At 54.7% G+C, this 16,470-nt stretch overlaps 1 protein-coding gene across 1 annotated transcript in view; it reads right to left on the reverse strand.

Moving 5' to 3' along the window:
• ANK1 (ankyrin 1, erythrocytic) overlaps positions 1 to 16,470 on the reverse strand; it is a 191,971-nt gene that overhangs the window by 47,325 nt on the left and 128,176 nt on the right. The window contains exons 3-10 of the mRNA XM_012655968.1: positions 11,774 to 11,872; positions 7,392 to 7,490; positions 6,717 to 6,815; positions 5,600 to 5,785; positions 4,819 to 4,917; positions 4,237 to 4,335; positions 3,931 to 4,029; positions 1,141 to 1,338 (exon numbers count right to left, since the gene is read on the reverse strand). Of these exons, the coding sequence (XP_012511422.1) occupies positions 1,141 to 1,338; positions 3,931 to 4,029; positions 4,237 to 4,335; positions 4,819 to 4,917; positions 5,600 to 5,785; positions 6,717 to 6,815; positions 7,392 to 7,490; positions 11,774 to 11,872 (978 nt within the window). The remainder of the gene's footprint in view (positions 1 to 1,140; positions 1,339 to 3,930; positions 4,030 to 4,236; positions 4,336 to 4,818; positions 4,918 to 5,599; positions 5,786 to 6,716; positions 6,816 to 7,391; positions 7,491 to 11,773; positions 11,873 to 16,470) is intronic.

A 16,470-nucleotide genomic window follows, 5' to 3' on the forward strand; every position in this document is an offset into this window, starting at 1 on the left:
AGACACATTCCTAAACATGATGTTTATAAACTTTTAAAAAAAATTTTAACCATACTTTTAGATGCACTACAAGAGCCTGTAGTTTAAAGCTCCCTTAAGGGTACACGTACAATGAGGAATACTTTCGTGAAACAAATCACGTTCCCTCCGCCCTGAAACCGTGGACGGTTTCAGCGGAAGGGATTTCTGATCCCCGAGCGCACACTGGCACGGGCGCCGAAGGGCAGGGGCTGTCGTCTCTGCTGTTTCAGTGCTGTATCCCCCTCAGCCAGCGGTTCTCAAACTAGGGGAGGTGGGGGGAGGGGAGTAGGGTTCGCACCCCCTACACGTGGCAATCTCTGGGGACGTTTTCGATTGTCACAACTAGGAGAGGAGAACTATTAGCACTCAGTGGGGAGAGGCCACAGATGCCGCTAAACGCCTGCAAGGCACAGGACCACAGCTATGACTCCAGACGTCAACGGGCCTGAGGCTGCGAAACCGCAGCTGCCCTAGACAGCAAGCGGCCCGTGGGCAGTGCACGGCGACGGCTTTCGTGAGTGAGGGAGTGAACGAACGCACGCATGAGCCGTCCCCTACCATCTCCGCATCCTCTGTTCTGCTCCTCTGGAGTGGGCAGCCAGGAGACAGTGGTCTCAGGTGTGCTCTGTGCAAACCTGCGGCGCCACCAGATCCCTGAACAGCCCTGGAGGCCCCTGGCCTGGGGGAGTGGGGAGAGGGACCACAGCCACAGCGCAAGTCTGCTTTCTACACGAGTGCCATGGAAACCATAAGCTCCTCTGCAGACGAGGGATGCTTAGCTCAGGCCATCTTACCCGCAAAGCGGTCAAAAAGCCAGGTGCTGCTAAGAAATCACTGTCCCTCAGCCCACGTCCCTGCCATGGACGCTGCTTCCTGAGTCAGGTCCCCGGGCCCAAACCCTCCCCTGACTTCGGCCTGGTCACCAGAAGCTGGACGTGCAGCGGGGGGTGTAGGACAGGTGCACGCCAGGTCCCCGCCTGCCTGTGCAGTTGCAACTCGCCGCTCAGGCCCTGGACCCAGGGGCGCCCCAGGCCCCTGCTGCCCTGCCCCGGGGCCCAGCCACGCAGCCCTGGTCCTGCCCTGCCCCTCTGGCAGCTTCCCCAGTGGCCTCCTACTCACCAGGGCTCTGGAGTTGGGTTTGGCCCCTTTATCCAAGAGGACCTTGGCCACCCTGTGGTGGCCGCAATGGGCGGCCACATGGAGTGGGGTCAGGTGGTCCAGGGTGATGTCGTCGATCTCTGCGTCGTACTGCAACAGGAGTCGGACACAGTCGAGGTGGTCTCCCTGAGCCGCCATGTGGATTGGGGACAGGCCGTTCTAGGTCAAGAGGAAAACACAAGCAATCACAGAGCCTTCTGGGGACACAGCATGGAGATTCGGGACAATGATTCCAGGGTCACGCCCCACTTCTCCCCTGCAGATGCGTCCATGTGGTGTGGGAGGGGGCTTGGTTCACAATGGCCTCCACGCTCCTGCTGGTCTCCGACCGCACACGCCCTCCTTTCCCCTGGCCAAACCTCAAAGCCACGCTCAACAGGTCAAGCTCTTCTAGGAGGCTGCCCCGACCACCCGCGACTCCTGCAGGCTCTCCTCACGCGGACCCTGCGCCAGACCCCACTCTCAGTTTGCTGAGTCAGGTTCGGAGCCAGCCTTTCAGGGTGCGTCTCTCTTCTCGGAGCGCACGTGCTCCTTAAGATCAGTGACTGTGCCCGGTATTTCTTGAACGCCCCGCAGTGCCCAGTACGAGCAGGTAACGCCCATGGTGGCCCTTAACTATGTGATGTTGACTGAATGAATGACGATAAAATAGACCTTGCAGCCAAATCCTCTGTGCTTTGCCCCTAACAAATGCACTTGAGTTTAAAAAAAATAAAATTCTGTTAAGGATTCTCAGTTTTCCTGACAGCAGTTTATTTTAAAAACATTAAAAACTGAGGAGGCTCATTCATTCATTCAGACATTAAGTCAACAAATACGCAGCGATGGGCCGGGTTAAGCTCTGGGGAAAGAGAAGGGAACAGATGTAACCGCTGGCCTGAGGAAGCTCAGAGCCAGACACGCCGCTGCCAGCCGACGCTGTGAGGGGCGCGGGTTGACCAAGGCACGGAAGCGCGCAGACAACGGAGTTCCCGAGGAAGGAGAAGCGGCTTCCTGGAGGAGGTGGCCCCTGAGCTAGGACCTGACAGGAGGTGAATGAGTTCACCAGGAAGAGTCCCCCAGCAGAGGGTGCAGCTCTGAGGCAGCTCCCCCAGGGCAGTTCAGGGACCTCCACGCAGGTGACCAGGCAGGAGCGCGAAGCGCACGGAGCCAGGAGCACAGGGCCGGGCTGAAGAGGAGGCGGGAGCCGAGGGCCTGGAACTGCCACTTTTAGAAAGAGGATTTTCAGCAAGGGGGGAGGACAGCCAGGTCCAGTTGTGTCTCCCTGCAAATGCACGTGTTCAAGACCCAACCCCCAGGAACTGAGGATGTGACCTTATTTGGAAATAGGGTCTTTGCAGCTGTAATGAGCTAAAGTGGGGTCACCAGCGTGGGTCCTAATGCAACTGGCATCCTCAGAAACGGGAAATCTGGACACAGACACACACACGGAGGGAAAGTGCCACTTGGAAGACGAAGGCAGAGATTGGGGTGATGCTGCTACAAGCCACTCGTGATGGCAGGCCAGGAGCCGGGGCGGCCCTGGAACAGATGCTCTCTCACAGCCTCAAAAGACCCGACCCTCCGGACACGCCGGCCTCAGAGCTCGGCCTCCGCAACCGTGACTCGATACATTTCTGTGGTCTGAGCGCCGGTGCCTGGCTCTTGGCTATGGCAGCCCGAGCGGACACAGTTAGTTACACTTACTGCAGTTGAGAAAGGTCGGACCATGGTTCCCAACTGAAAAATCAGCAATTCTCAGTAAAGAATTTTCATAAACACCCTTTTTAGCCCCATTCTAATAACCTGCATGATAAAAAATCTTTAATAACTTACATGAGTGTTTATATAAGTTTAAATACAGGGCTTCTATGGAAAAATGTTGAGAATTTCCTGACCTAATAATATAACTGGTAGTAGCAATTCTACTTTTGTTTCTCTGAGGATTTTTATGTTTATATGTCTTTTGAAGACTTTATCTCATGGGATTGTCCCAACAATCCTAGGAGAGAGGGCTGGAGCCCTCGGGATGGGAAACTGAAGCACAAAGAGGGTGAGAGACATGCCCAACGTCACACAGCAAATCAGCCACGGAAACTGAGTGGCTGTGAACAGGCCTGGATTCTGCCTTGTTCTGCTTCAACACACCTTCTAAACTCACAGGCCGAAGGCCTGGAGAAGGTACAGGCAGCACTGTGTGGCCGACAGCTTTAGCCCTCACACTAGAACTAAGGGATAGGCCTTTGCTCTGATCTCTAGTGGAACCTGAGAAGAACTGTTTTGTTTTCTTAACTTCACTCTGGCCCAGCCCGAGGACCTCCAAGTACTCCGTTGCTATCTTTTCTGGAGCTAGGATGAAAGAGATGGGGATTGATCTAGAGCAACAGTAGGCGAACTGCACCCCGTGGGCCAAATCTGGCCTGCCCTCTGTGTTTGTAAATAAAGTTTTATTGGAACACAGCCCCTAGTTTGCATATTGCCTACGCCTGCTTACGGCTGCTTTCTGCTACATCGGCAGGGCTGAATCATTGCATCAGAGGCCCTGGCCTGCTAAGCCTAAAAATATTTAATACCTTTATGTGAAAATGTGCTGACTCTGATCCAGAACTATAATGAGTGTCTCCGGTGGGACAGGCCTGCAGTGACTGTCACATGCACTGTTTCACTGGGTGGTATCAGCGCCTCTACCCCGCATAAATGGGATTTGTCCCTCTGTCTGACCTGGAGCCCTGCCTAAGAGACGCCGCACACAGGAAAGAGCACACTCCTCACCTTGGTTTTGGCTTGGATGGGTGCCCCGTGGTCCAACAGGATCTCTGAGATTCGCACGTGCCCATTCCGAGCTGCACAGTGGAGAGGTGTCAATTCATCCTTTAAAAGACAGAGTCACAAACAAAAGAAAAAGAAAATGCTGTCAGAGGCCGGGTGGCGAGAAGAGTGCCTGCAGCATCCTTCCTGGCCGCAGAAGTGCTGAGGTTTCCCTAAGCACAGTTTCACGATGACCCCAGCTGGGCTGTGGGCTGCTCCAGGAGGCTCCCGAGGGCAGAATTCCCTCCCAGGCCTGCTGCCGGCACCCACCTTGGTCCTTGTTTCTATCTGGGCTCCCCGGTCCAGCAGGAGCCGCACCATGATTGCGTTCCCCCTGCGGGAGGCAATGTGCAGTGGCGTGATGCCGTTCTGGAGGGGAGGAAGCAGGGAACGGTCAGGGCACGGCATCCAGCCCTTGGATTCAGCTGCTGCGCACCCCGCTCCCCACCACGCCGCGTCCCCGGCCCGCAGCCCGCCAATGGCAACAGCACAAGCAGCCTCTTTAGCTCACTATTAGGGATTTCTGGCCTACGAAAGACTCTGAAAGCCGTGAAGACCTGCCAGCAAGGCCAGCCAAGCCCACGCCTCCCCGGGTCAGCACGATGGACAAAGGAAATCATCCCCCCGCCCTCCAGGAGTCCCACCTCGAGAAGGGGTGAATGGGCTTTCGAGTCTTCTCGAGACAAAAGGTGGGAACTGAGGGGCGGTGACCAGAGCCTGTTAGACAGCGGCAGGCTGGCCCACGGGCGTCTCTGCGCCAGATGAACCCACGGTGCCAAAGCGAGGGGCAGCAGCGCCTGGGTTCCACCAGCCCCAACCCCAGACAGTGAGAGCACCTGCCAGAGAGGTCACCTGTGGTGTGAAGTTGACGCTGGCCCCCCTGTTGAGGAGCAGCTGGGCCACGCTGAGGTTCTCGTAGTGAGCTGCGATGTGCAGGGGGGTGAATCCCGTCTAGGGCAAACAGAGGGAAGAAACCGTCAGGGGCCATTTACCGCCATTCCTACCTGAGTCAGCCGGGACGCTGGAAAGTGGGGGTCAGAGGACCCTGTGCATAAAGTAGGCTTCGACAGGCGGGAACTTTTCTCAAGGGCCGAGAGATGCTCTGCAGCGAGTTACGCTCGGAGCACCCTGACTGCATGCGCACAGGGACAAACCACAGACCAGGGCACCTCAGACTACGGGGCCATGCGCTGAATGCTCACTGACGGGGAGTTCGATTCCCAAACAGAAATCGTCACCGGGTCCACAGCCCTAACTCTCGCGACTGTTTCAGTGATCCTTCCTGACACGTCTGGCGACTCCGCTGGCCCAAGGCATGCTCTGACCCCCGGCAGGCCCAGGGTCCTCGCTCCATTCCGGAACCTCAGGCCATTTTCAAGACCTGACCTGCCCGGCCTGGACACTTTCCTGGGTGGCCTGGAGCAACAAGAGCCAGCCCTGCGCCACGCCCGGAACAGGCTCCCCGGCGTCCCCAGGGATCGAGGGTGGGGCCGTGCACCTGGGCCCTCCACATTCCGGGAGCGGATGCTCGTGCGCACAGCTGGGCCAGCCACGGTCTGGGCTCATTCCTGGGAAACTACTGGGCACGAGGGTGCCCCTGTGGCCTTCAGGCCCCAGGTCCGGCCACCCTCACCTTGGAAAGCACGTCGGGGTTGGGGTCGTTCTGCAGAAGCACCGCGGCCGTCCGGGTGTCGTCGTTGCGGGCCGCGATGTGCAGGGCCGGCAGGCGCACCTTGCCCTTCGTCCCATAGTTGATGAGGTGAGCCACCACGTTCTCGTGGCCCTGCTGCAGTGCCACGGCGAGGGGTGTGAAGCCGTCCTGGGGGGAGGAGAGGTGGCTTTGCTCTGACTCCACGTGGCCACGCACTGTCCTCGAGACAGGGCCCCCCTCTGACTTCTGCTCTTTGAGTCCCTTCGTCCCCCACGCCCGCGTGAAGGTGCCTCCTCCCTGAAGCCTTCCTGGGCCCCACTCCCTGTCTGGCACTCTCAGAGCCCACGGTCACCGTTCCTCAGCACTCGTTTAACTTTCCTTCATAACGTGTTCCCTGCTTGTGCGAGGGCTGAGAAATTCCCCACTGCGAGTCTCTGCCTGCCTCCCTCCCACCCCATCTGCCGGTGCCAGCACGCTGCCTTGAACGTGCAGAATGCCACTGCGCACCTCCCAGATGCTGGCATCCACGCCGGCCACGAGGATTCGACCGTGAGCTACTATTACTGACGCCCTCGTTTGTGTGCCGAGGGGCACAGGACCCCGTGACCCGGGCAAGCGGCCTGATAACAATCATGCCACTGCTGAACACCCTCAGAGTTAAGAGCGGCCTTAGCTCTGTCATTTCACCAATGACCGGACTCAGGATCTCAGCCAACGGGACTCGTCCAGGTGCACAGTGGGCTCCTGGCAAGAGCCCCGCCCACCAAGGCCAAGGCTGGTTCCCACGCCAGCCCCGCGTCAGCCCACCCAGGCCGACCAGCCGTGAGCTGGGGTGCAGTGGGAACGCCACCCTCGAGCCTGCCGCCACTCCCAGGCACACGTCGGGGCACGCCTCGAGACAGACTTGCTCTCGCACTCCCCGCAGAACCTGGCAGCTCCCGGGGTCAGCGCAGTGAACGGAGGACGGGAGCACTCAGCAACACTTTGCAGGGACCAGGCACCGCATGCCCCTCAAGCCACGTCCCAGGAAGGTACGGCTTGGCGAGATGTCCCACACCCAGAGACCGCGGCAGTGAGGACGTTTTCCCGAGGTGCTTACTTCCGTGGCTACGTTCTGGTTGGCTCCATTCTCCAGTAAAAACTTCACCACTTCCAAGTGGTTCTCCTGCGCTGCCATGTACAGGGGGGTGAAGCCTTTCTGCAAAGCCGAGAAGCAGGGTCGGAATCCGCGCACGGCGGGGAGCAACGCTGCCATGAGCACGGATCCCCGAACTCGAGGACAGCTCTCCTCACCCTATTCTCTCCTGCCCCGGGGCAATGCCCCCCCTGCATCCCCACCGCAGACAGCTCGCTGTCACTTTGAACTGGCATAGTGCGATATTACGAAAGCCACAGGGTGTGCACAACTGTCCACGGAGCCTGTGCCTGGCCTCCGGCCTGCACACCCGCCTCTACCCACCCCCGGCCCACGTGCCTCGCTCCCTGCCCCCCAGTGTCTCTGCGCGAGCCACCACTAAATACGCGACCTGGCCGGTTCACTGAGCAGAGGTGGGGTCCACGCCCGCCCCAGCCCATCCTCAGCACGTGTGGTCTGACCATGAACAATCTGTGACAGATGCCTTTGCCCCCCGGAGACACGCTGCCAACAAATCTAGGCTCCGCTACTCAGCCCGTGCGTCAACACGGCGGCCGACACCTCACCACGGAGCAGGGAAGAGGGGCTGAGCGAAGAAGAGAGGCGACGCCCGCCAGGCCGAGGGCAGAGCGCCACTACCTGCGACTGGGCGTTGACGTTGGCGCCATAGTTGACCAGCTCCCGGACCACCTCATCCTGCCCTGCCAGCGCGGCGATGTGCAGAGCCGTGTTCCCTTTCTGCAACACACGGGGGACGGGGGAACAGAAGCGGTTTCCCACTGGGCCTGCATGTGTGACCATCGGCGGTCTGTGCACAGGCGCTGGTTGGGGGCCCAGTGGGCTTTCCTTATGGCCACAAGGGGTAGAGGACACGCGTGTGCTTGATGCGGCGCACACCTTGAAAGAGAAGTCGAAGTACAAGGGGGAAAATTCTTCTTGCTCTCCATAAAAAACAACGCTGAAAGAAGACACACCCACACACACACACACACTTCTCACACCGAATATGCCCCACACGGTGCAGACTCTGCGTCGCTCAGGACATGCCTGCTCTTCTCAACCTGTGAGTCTGCGGGGCAGCGCCGAGCCCTCGGCCAGGCCTGGGCGCTCTGGGGGCAGGAGGCTGGCACAGGCCTCAGGCTCAGCGCCTTGACGCAGCAGCACACACCGCAGGCTGCGGGCCCGGCAGACAGAGGGAAGAGGCAGGAGGGTGAACAGAGCATCACATGGAAAAGGAAAGGTGAGATGGATTCCATGATGTATGTGGAGAAGAAAAACACGGAAACAGTGCCGGTCGTGACGGGCGCCTGTGGGCCCAGCCGCTCGGGAGGCGGAGGAGGCAGGAGGATCGCTTGAGCCCAGGAGCTGGAGGCTGCGGTGAGCTATGATGACGCCACTGCATGCTACCCCGGGTGACAGAGCAAGACTCTGTCTGAAAGGAAAGGAAAGGAAAGGAAAGGAAGAAATAAAATAAAAATAAATGGGGGGAAACATTATAAACAGAATAAAATCGAGGAAAATACAAAAAAAAAGAATATTCAAAATATTAGTAAGTAAAATACAACGAGCAAGTTTCAGCAAGTAGGAGAAGAGAGGAAAGCCAGAGAGAATAAACGCTGGAAGGAGATGAGGCACACGACTGTTTTCAACTTTGCACAAGGCAGGAACCATCAAGAAAACAAGAACCGAGGCAGTTCCGAGGACGGGAGTCTAACGTCAGGTCTTCTAGTCTGGATTCATCCTGGTTTGACAATTCACAGATGAGGCTCAGGACCAGCTCCCGGGACGCAGACGGCCTCCCAGTCCCCTGGGCATCCTGGGGCCCCCACGGACACCCCCATTCAGGGAGCCAGAGGGACAGGCTCCATGGGACACTTCTGCCACTAGGGCGAGGGGATGAAAGGGGACCTCACTCGACCATCTGTCACTGCGCTACTTAGGGGGCCAAGATCTCAAACGGCCCCATTTTTATAGTTCAAACCATATGCTGTGTTTTACTAACTACATGAACACTGACTGGTCCATTTCAGGAAACTGGAGACCTGACAAGCAGGGACTTCAGACCCAGCCTGCGCCCACCTGTCACCTGGAAGGAAGCTTCCTCAGGAGGCGGGACTGAGGCCCCAGCCCTGCAGCTGCCCCCGCCAGCACCGCCCGACGCAGTGGAGGGCAGCCCCACAAGGGCACTCGTCGCCGGAAGCAGCTCAGGTCTTTATTTCTGTTGCTTGCACTTCGTTTGGTCATTCAAGTATTAAAGCCTACATCAGGCGGGCACTTCCTGTCTGCTGCCTCCCGAAGTCATCTCTGGATTTCTCCTGAAGTCCCGTTTGATGAACAAAAGGATTCTTGCTCAAATACCCACCAGAGAATGAACGCCAGATGGGAAAGCATGGAAGCTAATTAACGACGGTCCACAGAGTCCCAAGAGCCTACACTTAGAGGCTCTGGCACCTGCTGTACCAAGTGGAGCAGGGCTGTGGGCACCAGAACTTCTCTAGAAACCAGGACTGAGAGCTCCAAGGGGAGCGCCCCTGTCTCCCACGGGGGAGGACGAGGCACGCTGAGCCCATTCATTCGCTGGAGCACACTTACCGGGCATGCGCGTGCCAGGCTTGGCCCACAGAGGTCAGGGGCCACTGAGACTCAGGTCCCTCGACCACAAGAGGCTTACATTAAATATTTCTTTCCATCTGACCCCTCCTGTCTGAAATCAAATATCGGAGCTTTCCTTACACCCACGAGGAGGGGATGGCCCCCTCTGATGTGGGAAGCTGGTTAGACGTGGAACTCTGTTCAGGCCATCTGGGCGGAGGGTGGCACTGTCGAGGAATAAGATCCCGGGGAGACCCTGGGAAGTCCCCCCTCCTTTCCCCGCCACCTGCAGACACGCATTGCCAGGCTCGATAAGGCGGCCCCTGGCCCTGGGTCTGGGAGCCCCAGGGAAAGAGGCCGTGAGCCTCTGTTTTCCCTGCCCCTCCCCCAGCATAAAGGAGCAAAAATTACTCAGCTACATTTTGATCCACAAATACCTAATTTCTTCATTTTCAGAAACTCATGAAGCTCACGGAAGGGAGGATGGTTGCACAGGTGCTGAGTGAACGCAAGCGGAGGGGAGGGCGAGGACCGAGGCTTTCTGCAAGGGAGGGGAAGGCCTTCTCTGCTCATCAACAGCTCCGGCTCAAGGGGTGGAGCTGGGAGGATGGGGGAGATCATTTTACACGTTTATTTTATGCTCTTAAAATTTCTAAGTACAGTTTAGGAACCTATATTGGTTTTTGGCTTGCTACTCTTTTTTATTTTAGTCTTTCTCCTGCTTGGGAGGGCCCGTCACAATTCCCCAATCTGTTATGACTCTTCCTCAGCCCACGGTTTCAGTTCCACCTTTTTTTTTCTCTCTCCGTGTGGCATTCCAAAACCACGTTGGCTTATAAAATTTCTAAAAATAAAAAAGAAGCGCCAAGTGTTCACTTGCAAAATAACAATCAAAGAAGGAAACTCGGAAAGAGTGAAAGTGCTGAAGCCTCATGTTTCCGCAGCTCCTGGGGGCACGCCAGCGGGGGCGGGGAGCCGCTCTGGCCCACGCAGAGCGAGTCAGATGGCACGGTGCTCGCAGCCAGGTACGCCAGAGCATCCAGGGAAGAATAACTGCATCCCTTCCTCCACAGACGAAGCAGGGTGGAAACAATCGGTATTTGCCATGAGTCAGGGAAAAAATGCCCCATATACAGTGAGAAAGAGCAACTCAGTGTATTGCACCCCCCCGTGGCCCGGCTTCCCCGTGAGACATGCCTTGGTTCTCATTTCCAGATCTAGAATCTAGATCTCTTCACATTCGGGAAATGACATGAAAATTACAGAATTTCACCTCCAGAGATGATTCTGCCTTCATAATATTTGGTAGTTCGCTTCATAACCATAAATTCTATCTGCTCTCTACATATTGTTCTCCTATGTTCTCGGCTTGAGAGGCAGCAAAACGTTTGCTGCGTGGAACGGAACCTGAGCTGAGCGTGAGACCACGTTTAACAAACAACAAGTGAAAAATAAGAGGCTGGGAGGAAAAGCTCTGGAAGGAAAACCCAGGAAAGTAACAGGAGAGAGGAGAGAAAATGAGAATGGAGGAAACAGTATTTGAGTCAGTAAATGGAGATGATTTTTTTTAGTTTGGTTTTTAAATGCTGGCTTCATCCTGTTTGATAAATAAGATGCATATAAGTAAGAAATAAAACTTACTTTGCGATCTATAGATACATCAATTTCATGATGCTGGGATTTCTGAACATAAGTCATGAGCGTATCATGTACCGAAATGGGGAGAAATGCATTGCCGTGGAACCTCACGCCCGCCCACGCCAAAGGCCTCCTCATGAGAGAGAGGCCGTCCCAGGTCATTAGTAGGGACTGGAAATATTTGGGGCCGAGACTCGCTGGAGCAGGAGAAATGAGAGGGATGCGGACTCTCCTACAACCCTCAACAACAACACAGTGACGGGTATGCATTCCTTCCCGCCCGTATGCTGGGCACTTTGTGTATACCATCTCGCTTAGTTCTCACATCATTCCTGCAACTAAGCACTATAATCCCCATCTCACAGATGAGGACACTGAGGCTTCGCAGTGGCTGAGTGACTTGTCTGCGGGCACAGAGTACGAAGTATGTCTGCTGGATCTGCAACTCCAGGCACCTGACTGTGGCGCTTCCAGGGCTCTGGCCCCCGTATTAGACTTACGGACCCTTGGAAAGCATGAAGCCACCTGGAAAAGGATTATATGCTTAGAGTTATCATCTAATGATGAAGATAAAATAAAGGCCCACTGAGTCCTGGAAACAGGGTCCCGTGTTTTCAGGCGGCGTCAGGGCCTCAGAGAACTAGGAAGCGCTTGGAAGGGCGAGAGAAATCCAGATGCGCGGGGGTCTCTCCTGAAGGGCTGGTTTCTGCACCAGGGTCTGGGGCAACACAGGAGGGACCCGCACACCTGAAGTTTCAATGAAAAGCTCCCCCCTCCCCTGTGAGACATACCTTGGTTGTCGTTTCTAGAATGATTTCTTTGTGCAGAAGTTCAACCACCATTTTCACGTGGCCTTCTTTAGAGGCCAGATGCAAGCCGTTCAAGCCATTCTGTAACGAGCAGAGAGGCGGGGGGCGTGGTTAGCAGGCGCGGGCGTGGTCAGTAGGCGGGAGGGCGTGGTTAGTGAGGGCGTGGTTAGTAGGCGGGAAGGGCCTGGCTGGTAGGCGGGAGGGGCGTGGCCGGGAGGCGGGAGGGGCGTGGCTAGCCGGGCCCGCCGAGGCCCCTGCCCAGCCCAGGAGTGTGCAGCACCGGAAGGAGGAGCGGGACTCCGCGGGGCTGGAACAGGCGCAGCCCAGGACCACCCAGCCTCCCTGAGCGCCTGGTGTGGAGGCGACAGGTCGCGGGAGAGCAGGGAAAGAAAGAAAGGGTGGGGACAGGGCCTCCACCCCCCGCGTATGAATTACGTGTGGGTAGCGCTCATAAAATCCATGGGTGCCCTTGAAATTCAGGTCTTGGCTGGGGTTTAGGCTTTCCACTTAATTGAATGGAAGAGCTTCAACCCCCTGGTTAACTTTCACAGCGGAGACCAGAAAAAGCAAAGAGGTGATACCAGTGCATCCTCAACATTTGTTGAGATGACATATTTAGTGAGATGATAAATTTTGACATAAGGTCATATGGGAACTGAATACCACCAACTACCCAGCTGTAAGATTTCCCCAATAGAAAAAAACCAGTATTAAGGCTGGGCGCGGTGGCTCATGCCTGTAATCCCAGCACTTTGAGAGGCCGAGGCGAGAGGATCACTTGAGCCCAGGAGATTGAGACCAGCCTGGGCAACATAGAGTTGATGAGGATCTCTACAAAAAAAAATTTTTTTCTAATTAGCCAGGCGTGGTGGTGCGTATCTGTAGTCCCAGCTACTCAGGAGGCCAAGGCAGGAGGATTGCTTGAACCCAGAAGTAGATGCCACAGTGAGCTATGATCACACCACTGCACTCCAGCCTGGGTGACAGTAAGAAAAATCAGTATTCAAATAGCCCCTTTGCTCTCCCGCCGTTTCAAATGTGATGAAAGACACCTGCCTGGCAGTTAAGTTTTAGGTAAAATAAAAGAAAACAAAATACATTTTCCATGTCCATCTGCCCACGATAGCATAACCTGTTGAAGTTTAAGCAATTAAGGTTCCAGCCACATCTGGTGAAGCCACAACTGTGCTCTGTGGAAAGCAGCCAAGCTCAAGTTTTAATCAGTCTCACGCTTCCCGGTCTTCTGATCCTTGCACTTAAAGGTCTTGAAACCTTCTGGCAAAAGCTGACATCAAGGAGTGCTACCGAGAGCCATCAATAATTCCAACAACATGAAGGAACGGACTCTCAGTTCCAGTGGATGAGATCTAGGGTCCGCGCAGAAAACGGTTTTACTCAGTGAGCAACCTCTGTCCCCTGCTTTTTTGTTTTGTTCCTGTTCTCATTCCCTGCCAGCATTCTCTCCTCCCCTCCCACTCCTCGCATTTTGATCAACTCTGTTCCAGCACATTCCTTTCCAGAGGGGGCTCCGGAGCCACTGCAGACTCTTCATAATCACAAAGACCCTCACCACCAAGCTGCAGGGGCCTGGCAGCTGTGGGTGTAATAAGGGGGTCCCTGGCTAACCCCCCACAAGGATCTCCACAGCCCCACCCTGGGTTCCTGAAATTCCAACTCTCCCTTTGTGTCAGGGCATCACTTTCAGGAGATTCCTGCTAAAACACAAATACTGTACCTGGGAGTGGTCAGGCATTAACCCATTAACAGATCAGCCCTATTGCTTTGCTATAACCAGCAGAGAAGATTCACCTGGAAGGTGTACAGAGTCCCTTTATGTAGAGGACTGGACAGGGCAAGTATGACAGGTGCCCTGGGTGTCAGAGCAGAGAGAGGGGCTGCAAAGGTGATTTTGCCTATCTCCTATTGAGGTCAGGCTGTGCAGCTGGCCACATCTTTGCCTGTGGGCACAGCCAGCCTTGGGGGTGGGGAGCGTCCACCAAATATTTCCTCCTGCAGATATCTGAAAACTGCCTTTAGATTTCCTCCTCTTGCAGGTTTTGCACACCATTCACTGTAAGATCCCAGGCTGTGTGAATTCCTCACACCCCAGTGTGAAGGAGTTGATCAGATCAAAGATAGGTCAGAGCCAGTTTCAGTAACAGAAAGGGAGAAGTTCTGTGGGAATAGGAACCTGGGGTTGGGAAGAGCACAGGCAGACAGAAACCAATTCCTGTCAACTCAATCTGCAAAACACAAAGTCACTGGAAGCTATTTGTCAAGTGACTGGTGCTGGCTGGGAGCTGGAATCACTCCTCGCAGCTTTGCATCTGGAACGGCCTCCCTGGGGTGGCTGTGCATGGGAGGGGTCCCTGCCCCCCCCAGGGCCCAGCTGTCTTGGTCAGGGTGCACACAGAGCCTCTGCAAGCCCCTCTTCAGACCCAGCCGCCGCCTCATCTAGAAGGTTCCCAGTGCTGAAAGGGAATTGGGCATTGTGTGCTTTGCAGGACAGGCTTAGCAGCTGCTGTAGGCTGCACACCGTGGGAGACGGCCTCCCAGCAGTGGCAGCAGCCAGCGCAGACCGGCCGTGGTGCTGGCAGGGGTTTAGCGCTTGCTTGGGCAGCAAGTCACTCTGATGAGCATTCGCTGACCCCGGAACACCGGCAAGCCTGGAAGGAAAACAGCTAAAGTTCACTACTAATGCTCGGGGTGGCTGGTCCCTGCTCTCTGGAGCCGCGTCAGGATCTCAGTCCAGAGGGGCTGAGATACACTGGCCAGAGAATGCTAGACTCAGCGGGATACAGAGAGCCCTGAGTCTGCCCCTTCATCTCCAGCGGAGGAAAGTGCTTAGCTGAGCTCACACAGCCCTTTTAGGGCTCAGACACACAGAGCCAACGAGGATTTCCCAGGAAAGAAAGGTTTGGTTTTCCCCCCTAGGAACTAGTGTGTTTCTTTTTATCAGATAATGAAAACATGGTTTCCCTTTTTTGATTACCAGGAAGCTTAGAGCTGAGGCTCACTAAGGAGAACCATTCACCTGGGTCTGTTCGTGACCTCTGCAATTGATCTCCAGGGTCTTACTCACCGCCCTGGTCCACAGAAAGCCCCTTGTCTACCCCCCTGAGCCCCAGGCCTTCCTCTCAAAGCTGCACCCCGGGCAGAAGGGAAGGATCTTCAAAGGGGCCATCTGAACAGACCTGCATGGCTCAGTTTCTCTTGCCCTCCACCCAGATCCTCGTTCAACGATCTCTTTCTTCTTCATGATTTAAAGGCTTTTTTCTCACTTTATTTTTAATTTGTTTTCAATATAGTCACCCTAAGTAACTTCCAAGTCTATTACTGTGATGATCTGAACCCACTGTTCAGAGCCACCGAATCAAGCCATCAGCACAGCCCATCAGAGGTATGCAAGGCGGCACGGGGATTTAACGTGTAACGAAATTGCACATGGAAAGGACCATCACAAACACTGGTCTCGACTGCAGTTACCGACACTGCTGCCACCTAACGCTGTGCAGTTACTTAATCCAATTCAATAAACATTTATTGAGAACCTATTCTGTGCTAGAAATGAATAAAACATAAATCCTTTCCCTTGAAGAATTCAGTTTCGCAGGGAAAACCGATGCATAAAAAATAAATGCAAAGTCATGTGGAAAATGCCCAAAATGGCATGTATAAGACTAGAAGCAGCACAGAGGAGAAGGGAGTCGCTCTGTCAAGAAGGTCCAGAAAGCTCCACAGAGCAGCGTGCACAAAGCCAGGGTTGCAAGTTCATTAATAGCAGCAAGATGAGAAGCCGGGTCTGAGTTTAGGTTCTAAACCCGTAAGCTAAAATACGCTCGATCCCTTCTCACCGAGTGCTCTCTTCCTCCCTTCACGAAACATCTGAACACAAGAGGTGCACAAGCATCCAGACCCCCAGCAGCAAGTCTTCCCCAGCAACTGGGCTCACTCAGTGCATGGCCAGGCAGCAGCTACGAGTCACCTCCGTCTGGCGCTGGGACTGCTGAATGCCTGGAAACTGATCTCTTGCACATTCGCGCTAAGGAGCTCGTACAATCAGCTTACTGTGTGCACGACAGTCCACGCAGGAGACTACTTCCAATAACCAAAAAAGAGAGTTCTGAGGGTAAGTACCATATTTAATACTTACTTTTTCTTTAAGCAGACTTTTTTTCATTATTTTTTTTATTTCAGCATATTATGGGGGTACAGATGTTTAGGTTACGTATGTTGCCCTTCCCCCCCCAAGTCTGAGTTTCAAATATGTCCGTCCTTCGGGTGGTGCGCACTGCACTCTTTGTGTATGCATATACCCGTCCCCTCCTCCCTCCTCCCCCCTTCCCCCTGCCCAACATCCAATAGATGTTATTCTTATATGTGCATTTATGTGTTGATCAGTTAATACCAATTTGATGGTGAGTACACGTGGTTAAGCAGATTTTTTTATTGCTCAAATGAGAAGGGGGAAGAGGAGTGCAAATCGTGTGAGCTATTCATTCTTAGCTGTAACTAGAGACAGAGATGAACTGTAATTTACCACCTCTTCAAAACAGGGAATCATGTGTTTTATGTTAGAAAACTCAAATTTAAGTTGGTTGCTAAAAGCTACCCTATCTCACCATCATTCACAGCCACTGCTGTTGATGCCAAACAGCAGAGAGCTCTGGAAGAGGATG

This window comes from Propithecus coquereli, unplaced genomic scaffold, assembly GCF_000956105.1.
Source record: "Propithecus coquereli isolate 6110/MARCELLA unplaced genomic scaffold, Pcoq_1.0 Scaffold496, whole genome shotgun sequence".
In the NCBI taxonomy this organism is placed as follows: domain Eukaryota; kingdom Metazoa; phylum Chordata; class Mammalia; order Primates; family Indriidae; genus Propithecus; species Propithecus coquereli.